This window comes from Tupaia chinensis, unplaced genomic scaffold (genome assembly GCF_000334495.1).
Source record: "Tupaia chinensis unplaced genomic scaffold, TupChi_1.0 Scaffold147282_1, whole genome shotgun sequence".
NCBI lineage: Eukaryota > Metazoa > Chordata > Mammalia > Scandentia > Tupaiidae > Tupaia > Tupaia belangeri.
In genome coordinates, this window is record NW_006207133.1 from 1,514,636 (window position 1) to 1,526,093 (window position 11,458).

At 41.1% G+C, this 11,458-nt stretch overlaps 1 protein-coding gene across 1 annotated transcript in view; it reads right to left on the reverse strand.

The window, feature by feature from the left end:
• CCDC93 (CCC complex scaffolding subunit CCDC93) overlaps nt 1-11,458 on the reverse strand; it is a 98,327-nt gene that overhangs the window by 58,404 nt on the left and 28,465 nt on the right. The window contains exon 7 of the mRNA XM_006169544.3: nt 2,993-3,093. Within this exon, the coding sequence (XP_006169606.1) occupies nt 2,993-3,093 (101 nt within the window). The remainder of the gene's footprint in view (nt 1-2,992; nt 3,094-11,458) is intronic.

Sequence of the window (11,458 nt, forward strand, 5' to 3'; positions counted from 1 at the left end):
GCAGCATCATTCAGCATAAGCTCTCCTGGATGGGCCAGCTAAGTTATTTTCTAACCTTTCTGAATGCTGTCATTATTATTTTCAGAGTAGAATGAACTAAATAAACTATCCACTACCTCAGCTCATACAAACCTACCCTCACCCTGTCTGAAAAGGTAAAGTCAGTCAGTCAGTCAATCTAAAAATAAAAACATAAAACCTTCACTGGAGATATGAACAACACAAATTCACAAAGCTCACTACATTCCTTTAAGTACTCCTTGGCTCTGGGACATGTCATACCCACAGAAACTGTTGCTCTGGCTTTGGCTCTCCCTGAGCTGTGTAAGCTCACCTTTCCAGCTGTAGACAGGTGGCTGGAGAAATTTCTCATGGTGGTGCCCAAGGCTAGCTCTGTGAGCATGTCCCCATCTAGTCCCACAAGGATCCTTGCTCAAAAGGGTCCCACGTGTTGTGCTGTTTTGAAATTCTTAATAATCAATCATCATTAATAATTCTTAACAAGGGGTCTTGCATTTTTTTATACTGGGCTCTGCAAATTTCATGACTGGCCCTGGTGGTACCTAACTCAGAGGAGGCATTCAATTATTATTATATTTATTTAGCTATAGGGCATGTGTGCTCACCAGAGAGACAGAAAGTGAGAAATCATCCCCCGGGGGGATGGCCATGCCGCAATCCCTTCTCCTCCATTCTCCTCTTGGGATCTTGGGCACACATGCACACGCGCCTGGCATGAGTTTAAGCCACCGGGTCCGAGACTTGAACCGTGTTCAACTACATGGGAGTTCTGCAACATAGCCATTACACTAACTGCTGCTGGTCCCGAGGCATTGAGCTGTGGGACAGCTATCCTACCTGGCTTAGGGCCAGAACTAACTCAACTTCCTTTCAAAGAGACTAGATTTTATTCTTAGGACAGAAAGACCTGACCTCGTCTATTGCTTATAAAAACAGACAAAAACAGAATGCCTTTCCTGCAAAGCTAACATAATAAAGCCTAATTTCCTCTGGGTTCTCCCCAAGAAGAAGGGAAGACCATCAGATGTTCACTCAGGGAGATGCTAGTGACAGTGCAGTTAGTTTCAGACACCCAGCAAGGGCTGGGGTGGGAGCCACAGCAGCACACAAAGGAAGGAGGCACATATACTCACATCAAGGTGTCAATTACCCTAAGTAGAGAACATAGGACATAAATGAAGGTTAATACCCTGTGTCATCCAAATATTAAAACAAGAGAAGCACGTCCCTGTAATTTTTTTTTCCTTGGTAAAAAGAATTATTTTTTTAAGAACTAGAGATATTTTTAAGAAATGATGAAACTACTACTAAATTTTTCATTTTTAAGTCAGAATAACCTTCACGGGATATCAAAATTATTACTCTTAGCACTTGGAATAAAACTGCTTTCATTTCTTTCCTTTACCTAAAGGTTTTAACAAGTGGCAGAGGCTTGAAGGGAGGCCCACCCCCAGGGGCATGCAGGGGCAAATGTCCCAAACGCCCCTACTCCCAGGGGAGGGCAGAGCCAGGGTGCACACCTCTGGGCACATTTCCACAGAAAGTTAGGTCATTCAGTACCAGAGCTGCAAGTTCTTCATGTTGGAAATCCCATGGCTGAAAACAGTGAACTCTACTATGTACAATTCAATCAAGTTAATCGAAAAGTAGCGATGTAAATTAGCCTTTCTTTTAAGTGGTCTTATAAAACAGACATCTAGCTCAGGTCCCACTCATTACCTGCCATATTCCAACAGTGTAGCATGGATTCGAGATTCTTCATCAAGCAGCTCCTCTGCTCCCTCTTGGCGTTTGTATTTCCGACGAGGCTTGTAAACATCCTAGGTGGATGAGACATCCACATTAGTGAATGTAGGAAGGCATTCCCCCAGAACTGGTTACTAAAAGCCTAGGCCTGTCAGCGAGGGGAGCAGGTCTTTCCCCATCCCTGCCCAGGTGCCCCAAGCTCTGCTGCAGGACGATGGAGGACTCTCAGCTGGCTGTCTTCAAGGAGGCTGCTCCATTAAAGACAGAAGGGCAAGATGTGAACTGAACCCCTGGTTATTTGAGATGATTTGCTAACACCTACATGCCTTCATGTGTTGAGAAACAGAAAAGGTCCTATAATAAGGGGGAAAAGCTCAATAACAAAAGATGGCCCTTTGCTGCTAATCTTTTTTTTATTTTTTAATTGCTAGAGGTATGGGTGCTCATCAGAGAAAGAGAGATAAAGAGGGAGAGAGAGAAAGCACCCTCCAATGAGAGTGATCATACTACACAACCCTCCCTCTATTTCTCCTTCCTATTGGGATTTTGGGTACACACACTCTCAGGTGGCATGTTTTTCAAGCTGTTGGGGCCAGAATTCAAACCACTGTCAGCCATGTGGGATGTGGCTCCCTTATTACTATGAGGCTGTAAGGCTGGCCCTGCTCTTACTTTTTTTTTTTTTTTTTGAGAGGTTTTCACTTTAGGGCGTGTGCGCTCACCAGACAGACAGAGAGAGACAGAGACAGAAAGCAAGAAATCACCCTCCAGGGGGGATGGCCATGCCGCAATCCCTTCTCCTCCATTCTCCTCTCGGGATCTTGGGCATGCACGCACATGCGCCCGATGTGAGTTTTAAGCTTATTACTCTTAGCACTTGGAATAAAACTGCTTTCATTTCTTTCCTTTACCTAAAGGTTTTAACAAGTGGCAGAGGCTTGAAGGGAGGCCCACCCCCAGGGGCATGCAGGGGCAAATGTCCCAAACGCCCCTACTCCCAGGGGAGGGCAGAGCCAGGGTGCACACCTCTGGGCACATTTCCACAGAAAGTTAGGTCATTCAGTACCAGAGCTGCAAGTTCTTCATGTTGGAAATCCCATGGCTGAAAACAGTGAACTCTACTATGTACAATTCAATCAAGTTAATCGAAAAGTAGCGATGTAAATTAGCCTTTCTTTTAAGTGGTCTTATAAAACAGACATCTAGCTCAGGTCCCACTCATTACCTGCCATATTCCAACAGTGTAGCATGGATTCGAGATTCTTCATCAAGCAGCTCCTCTGCTCCCTCTTGGCGTTTGTATTTCCGACGAGGCTTGTAAACATCCTAGGTGGATGAGACATCCACATTAGTGAATGTAGGAAGGCATTCCCCCAGAACTGGTTACTAAAAGCCTAGGCCTGTCAGCGAGGGGAGCAGGTCTTTCCCCATCCCTGCCCAGGTGCCCCAAGCTCTGCTGCAGGACGATGGAGGACTCTCAGCTGGCTGTCTTCAAGGAGGCTGCTCCATTAAAGACAGAAGGGCAAGATGTGAACTGAACCCCTGGTTATTTGAGATGATTTGCTAACACCTACATGCCTTCATGTGTTGAGAAACAGAAAAGGTCCTATAATAAGGGGGAAAAGCTCAATAACAAAAGATGGCCCTTTGCTGCTAATCTTTTTTTTATTTTTTAATTGCTAGAGGTATGGGTGCTCATCAGAGAAAGAGAGATAAAGAGGGAGAGAGAGAAAGCACCCTCCAATGAGAGTGATCATACTACACAACCCTCCCTCTATTTCTCCTTCCTATTGGGATTTTGGGTACACACACTCTCAGGTGGCATGTTTTTCAAGCTGTTGGGGCCAGAATTCAAACCACTGTCAGCCATGTGGGATGTGGCTCCCTTATTACTATGAGGCTGTAAGGCTGGCCCTGCTCTTACTTTTTTTTTTTTTTTTTGAGAGGTTTTCACTTTAGGGCGCGTGCGCTCACCAGACAGAGAGAGACATAGAGACAGAAAGCGAGAAATCATCCCCCAGGAGGGATGGTCACGCCGCAATCCCTTCTCCTCCATTCTCCTCTTGGGATCTTGGGCACGCACGCACACGCGCCCGGCGTGAGTTTTAAGCCACCGGGTCCGGGACACGAACCGCGGTTGACTACGTGGGAGTCCAGCGACATAGCCATTACGCTAACTGCTGGTTCCCCCCTGCTCTTACTCTTTTAAGGTATAAAAATGATAATGTGTGGGGCCAGCAGATGGCATAATGGTTATATCACTGGACTCCCACATAGTTGATCATGGTTCAAGTCCTGGACCTGGCAGCTTGAAACTCATGCCAGGTGCATGTGCATGTGTGCCCAAAATCCTGAGAGAAGAATGGAGGAGAGGGGACTGCAGTGTGGCCATCCCTCTTGGGGGGTGATTTCTCGCTTTCCGCCTCTCTTCTCTGTCTCTCTGGGGAGCACACATGCCCTATAGGAAAACTCTCTCTTAAACAAATGATAACATGCACGCTGAAAAAACACCTCAGTATATCAGTATACATAAATGTAAGGCACACTCCCACACACAAGGTAATACTTCCAATGCTTGCTGTGCACCCTTCTATATATTTTACACAAGTAAAAACAGTTGCTGTCTTTTTAAAATGGCATGGACTTTTTAAACAAAAATTTGAAGTAATCCAGTACCCTCCAGTTGTTTTGTTTTGTATTTATTTGCTTTAAATTAGGATAGAAGCTTAGAAATGAAACCTCTGGTTTGAAGTGTGTTTATGCTACCAAGCTGAGATTAAAAAAAAAAAAACAAGATAATGTACTGATTTATATGCATGCTAACTTGTCAACATATCTCTGGCAACAAATATTCACAAACTTTTTAATTTTTATATATCTGATAGATTAAAAAATTTTATTGTTTTGATTAGCATTCCCCAAATTATTAGAGGCCAGAAAACGTATTCACTTGCCATTTATCTTGTTCAAATCCTTTTACCATTTTCCTTCTAAATAATTTGTCATTTTCTTAAAAATCTGTAAGCATATATATAATCTGAGTATTCACTCTGACTTTTATCTACATAGTAAATACTTCCACCCAATCTAGTGTTTGCCAACTTTGTTTTACCTTTGTTTTTTGGTCCTGTAACACTTTAATTTTCATGTGGTCAAATCTGTCACTTTCTATACAATTACAGGATTTCATACATTACTTATTTCAGGGGTTGTAAAGAAAAGAATTCTTAAATGTTAATTTTATAGTTTATGTTTAGTTTATAGTTTATATTTAGCCTTTTAAATCATTTAGTGTTTTGGTTTTATTTTTGTTTGTATAGTGAAATAGAAATCTAATGAATGGAAATAAGAATTCCAACATTATCACTTTAATAGTTTATGCTCCCTGGACTTGAAATGGGATCTATACATACAGTAAATTCCACGTAACATGTGCTAATACTACTCTCTTTTTTTTTTTTGGAGAGATTTTCACTGTAGGGCACATGTGCTCGCCAGACAGACAGAGACATAGAGACAGAAAGCAAGAAATCACCCCCCAGGGGGGATGGTCACGCCGCAATCCCTTCTCCTCCATTCTCCTCTTGGGATCTTGGGCACGCACGCACACGCGCCCGGCGTGAGTTTTAAGCCACCGGGTCCGGGACACGAACCGCGGTTGACTACGTGGGAGTCCAGCGACATAGCCATTACGCTAACTGCTGGTTCCCAACACTACTCTCTTCAATTCCTTTTCCTTTATGACTTTCCATCTTGCTCTAACTGCTCTTTTCTTAAATCTCCTGGTTATTGCTTTCTTCCAATGAGTTCTAGTATCAGCTTGTTAAGGTCATTATGAAAATCTTGGTTGGATTTTAATTGGAATATCACCAAATTTATTTATCATTTTGGAAAGTACTGACATATTTATACTACTATCTTGGCTTGAGAAGCAAAGTTTATCTTTCTTATATTTCTTCTGAAGTCCTTCTTATTCTTTAAAAAAGTTTTAAGAAATAATACAAATTTTCTATAGTCATTATATATCCGGACCTTTCTACTACCCATAGTCATAAACCAGTTCACCAATCACAGATAAATATGGTAACACAAAATCTCGAAAACAACAACAAAAAAGTCCTTCAATGGCAAAGGCAATTTCTTATTTATTTTTTTCTGAGAGAGATTTTTGCTATAGGGTACATGCACTCCACTGGAAGGACAGACAAAAAGCAAGAAATCACCCCCCAGGGGAGATGGCCACACTGCAATCTCTTCTCCTCCATGCTCCCCCCTAGGGACCCTGGGCATATGCACACACACCCCCAGTGTGAGTTTAAGCCAGTTGAGTCTGGGACTCAAGTGACAGTTGATCATGCGCCAGTGCAGCATTGTAACCATTATGCCATCTAATGGTCCCTGCAAAGGCAATTCCAATTCTTTTAGATTTTAATACCCAGAACAGAAGGTTGGAATCCTTCAGAGATACATATCTTTCTAATAAAAGTGTTTTAAGTTTTTTCTTTTCTTTTAGAGAGATTTTTGCAATAAGGCAACATGTGCTTGCCAGAGAGATAGAGACAGAGAGACAGAAAGTGAGAAATCATCCCCAAGCAGAGATGGCCATGCGGCAATCCCTTTTCCTCCATTTGCCTTTCAGGAGTTTGAGCAGCACGCACATGTGCCTGGCATGAGTTTTAAGTTGCTATGTCTAGGACATACACTGCAGTTGACTATGTGAGAGTCCAGCAACATAACCACTATGCCATCTGCTGGTCCTAAAACTGTCTTAAGGTTTATCAAAACAAAACAAAACAAAACAAATGAATAAAAAAGCAACACCTATAAAATGCACTATAAGTTTTCACTTACTTTTAAAATTATTAGTGTGATTTACTTACAAATGTAGGTGTAAATAGAAATCTGTTGTTTGTAAGATACATTCTAAAATTTATATATACACACACACACACACACACACACACACACTAAATATTATATACTTACACACACACACACACTATACCAAAATACATAGTATGTAGTAGGTGCTCAATAGACACATAGGTCTTTGCCTACAGATGACCAGGTTCATCATTCTACCCAAATGAATGTCCTTCTTAACAGCTAAGCTGGCAGCCAAGTGATACATCAGTAATATCTGCTTGGGCTGCTGGGTGCAAGCAGGCAGCTGTTATGCTAGTAGGGTATTCTAACTGCTTGTCCCTGGATATCTTCTCTACTACCAGAGTGCACTTCATCTAAGTCCTAAAAGGACATCACCACCATAAACCTTAATTTCAGGTTTCCCCAGAGAGTAGCATTTTATTCTAATTAAAAATTGTTCTTCCTTGGTAATTTATTTTTAATTTTTTTAAAATTTCAAACATACAGCAAGACATTGTTTCTGTAACATACACTAAATAATCTCAGCAATTCTGTGGAAAAGGGAATGGAACAGGGTCTGGGATGATGCTGGAGGGTCACAAATTCCTTGGTTTGCTTTTGGTATTTACATGCATAGGATGCTATAAATAACACAAAACAGACTTAAAGGGAAATGAAAGTATAATGACCCACATGACGTCAATTACTACTATTATAGCAATAATATGTAATTGAGCTTAACTGCTCTCTTCCTTAGTTACCATTGAGAGAGACAATGACCCAAGACAGGAAATTGAATTCTAAAAAAAGGACTGACTCCAAAAGATGACAAAACCACCAGTGAAAACGACCTTTTATTCTGCCAAACAAGGACAACATTGGCCTTTGTGAATTATTCCTTGCACTTTAAAGTACATACCTTTGGATCCATCCCACCTTTTGTACATTATAACTATGCCATGAAGTAGAGGCAGGGCATGTACGATTACCTTCACTCTGCTACTGAGGAAGTGGAGGTTAAATCTGTCTAAAACCCCTAGTACAGTATTAGGCCTAGTCTTAAGTACCCTCCCTTCTCATCCCAAGATTGTTCCACTACACTAACTTGACCTTGGCTAGCATTCTAGCCCTCTTAGAACCTTCATTATACAATGTGAAGCTGCTGAATGGATCATTACAATGGTTTGCTTACGTAATAAGTTCTAAATGCCAGGCACCTGGCATGAGTTTTAAGTCAGTGGGTCTAGGACTCGAACCATGGTAGGCCATGTGGGAATCCAGTGATGTAACCATTATATCATATGCCGGTCCCAAGGTTGGACTAATAGATCTTAAAGGATACTCCCAGTCTCTCATTCTTTGTATACTTTTAATCCTGCAAACATACTGACTTGGTTATATAATTCTGTCAATAATTTAAAGGCTGAGATTAACAAAAAAATTAACAATGTTTTACACACAATTGTACTCTTAAGAAGGTATACAAAATCAATTATCCTTTTGCCATTAATCAATTTATCCTTCAGCAATAGGAAGAGCCATCATCCACTGAATTCTAGGTTTATACCAGCACATAGTGATAGATATATATATATATATATATAGAGAGAGAGAGAGATAGATAGATACACACACACACACACACACACACACAGCCCATTTGATCCTCACACCCATGAGGGTGGTTATCCTTGTTTTATGCCTATTGATGACGAAACTCCAGGCATAGAGAGATTAAATGACTTGCCCATGAATACCAAGGCACTAAGTGATTAAAAACAGTTTGAGTGGGAATCTTTAGAAATCCATAAAATGTTTAACTTTATTTTTTAATTCCTGGGGACACATGCACATGGGGAGAGGGCAGATGATGGAGCCCCCTCTGGCTGAGGGGATACAGAATTGTAGCACTCACCCAGTGAGGCCTGGTCATGCTACAATTCCCTTTCTTCTATTCCTCCTTCAGATCAGGATTCTGGGCAAGTGTGTGCACATATACCTGGGGCTAGGATTTGAACTGTAGTCAGCTATATAGGATCAGGTTCCTTCCACATAGCACTGAACCACTGCATCATGGGCCAGCCCTCAAGTTTGATCACTCCTCATTGCTTGTTCACAGATGTTACAGGACATGAGTGGGGTTAAACAATCAAGGTGAGCCTTCTGTAAGCCAGAGCACTCTTGTGCTATGAGAGTCAGATGTCTGCTTCAAAGATAAAAGCACTGAGAATTATTATGGACACTGGGAGAAAGAAGAAGAGTGGGAGAGGAGAAGAGTATAGGGAAGGAAATCTGGGGAAAAAATAGAGAGGTAAGACATTTGTGGGATGCAGAAATGGCTTATTAATGTTGATGATGATGTGTATAGGGTTCTCAACTGGAATGCCTGGAGGTGTATATCATACTGGGTAAATTCTCTGTACAATCTTAAGTTATGTATAGTGATTGAATGTATAAATAATAATAAATAATGAAGAAAATTAAATGAATGAAGCGACTTTTTTCTAAGTTGAACCTCTCCAATTTTGTTTTCTATTTCAAAAATTTCAAAATTTCTTTTTAGCATTATATCTTTCTTACTGGTGTATCTCTAACTTCTTGAAAAGAATGTTTATTTCATTTTCAGACTTTCTATACGTGCACATTTTGAGGTCATAAATTTCTCTCTGTACTGCATGTCATAAATCCTGCATGCAATGTTTTGTTAAATTTCAAAATATTTTCTATATTTTTATGATTTTTATGAAAATGTGTCCTGCAGTAGTTAAGTAGAACTCACACTGTCATTTTAATCTCATTTGAATCTTTCCTGTTTTCATTTTTAAGGTATTTTTGCTTAATAAATGTAGTACAAAAATAAAAATTTAAAAATAAAAAAGATGACAATAATTCCTCTGAGTTCACATTGCAAAGGGCAAGGGAAGGAAGAACAGAGGGTACCTAAAAGTGCCTGCAGCAAATCCCTGATCGCTGTCCTCACAATCATGGTAGACAACTTCTTCACTGTAATAACCTGACAGGGAGTAGAACAAACACTGCCAATTTGCCACTCAAAGCTCCAGTGGGCTGGACCATGCCCGGCTCACAGGAAAGCAACATTCCCCTTCACTGTCTTCACTGACCTAGTGGTAGGATAAGTAGGCAGTTAGATATGAGCAGGAAGGGGAGGATTTAGAGATTTGTCTGCACTGTGCATGGCACTGGCCAAAATGCCCAGGCTGCCGTTTAATAATTTTGTGTTTGAGAACATCCTGCTACTCAAAACAGGGGTAGCAGCACAGAAGAACTTATGTCACTTGGAGCATGCATGCTCAGTATTGAACCCAGTGAGCTTATATAACATGGAAGGACCTTATGTAACTTGGAGCATGCCCACTGTTGGGTTTGGTTGCCCTAAAGTGACCTTTAGCTCGTTAACATTTCACTTACATTGACTCTTTTTATTTATTTATTTATTTATTTTATTTTATTTTATTTTATCTATTTATTTTTTTTTGGAGAGGTTTTTGCCGTAGGGCGCATGCGCTCACCAGAAAGAGAAGAGAAGATAGAAAGTGAGAAATCACCCCCCAGGGGGATGGCTACACTGCAATCCCTTCTCCTCCATTCTCCTCTCGAGAACACAGGCATGCACACACATGCGTCCAGCATGAGTTTAAGCTGTCGGGTCCGGGACTTGAACCACAGTCAACTACATGGGAGTCCAGCGACATGGCCATTACACCAACTGCTGGTCTCCAGTTACATTGACTCTTGGAAAATTATTATATAATAAGGCCCACCTGAGCATGTATGGAAGTGAAAAGGGAGGAGCCGGACCAAAAAGCACACAATGCAGAGACCTGAATGCTGGTATCCACCCTTGGAGTAAGCCTGCTTCTACCTCTCAGGTGTATATTTTCCCCTGCTTTGTATTTTTTTTTGTTTTGTTTTAGTCTGCTAAGAAGCTGTGTTATTCCAGTAAGCAACTATCTCTTGGCTGAATTCTTTCTTCTAAGAAGATAAGAACTGAGGTATTGGGACCAGTAGATGGTATAATGGTTATGTCACTAGATTTCCACATGGTCAATCACAGTTCAAGTCCCAGACTCAGCAGCTTAAAACTCATGCTGGGCATGTGTGTGTATAATCTGATGTGTAAAAATGAGGCCAGCAGTTAGTGTAATGGCTATGTCGCTGGACTCCCATGTAGTTGACTGTGGTTTGAGTCCTGGACCCAGTGGCTTAAACTCAGGCCAGGCATGTGCGTGCGTGCCCAAGATCCCGAGAAAAGAATGAAGGAGAAGGAATCGCAGTGTGGACATCCCCTGTGGGGGAGTGATTTCTCGCTTTCTGTCTCTCTGTCTCTCTCTCTTTCTGGCAACCGCACGCACCCTATAGCAAAAACCTCTCAAAAAAAAAAAAAAAAAAAAGAGTTTGATGCCACCTAGCTTTTGAGCTGAGTATGCTGTGAGGAGTCAAAACCTAAGGGTTAAGATGCAGAGGCCATCTTTAGTGTATTTATTTAACACAGTGACCTTATTACCCACCAAGTTGTACTGTTTGTGGGACTTGGTGCTGGACCTTAAAATGTAGAAGATATACATTCATAGCAGAGCTCATATAAAGGAGAACAATAAAGGGACAGTGTGGGGTTATGGAAAACTGCAGAAATTACTGTCTCCTATCCATCTCCCAACCTTTTTCTTCACTTAGTTCACAGGATCCTCATTTTATTTTTTATTGTTTATATATTTATTTTTAGAGGTTTTTGTTTGTTTGTTTTGCCTTAGAGTATGTGTACTCGCCGGAGAGAAAGACAGACAGAGACAGTGAGAGGGAAAGA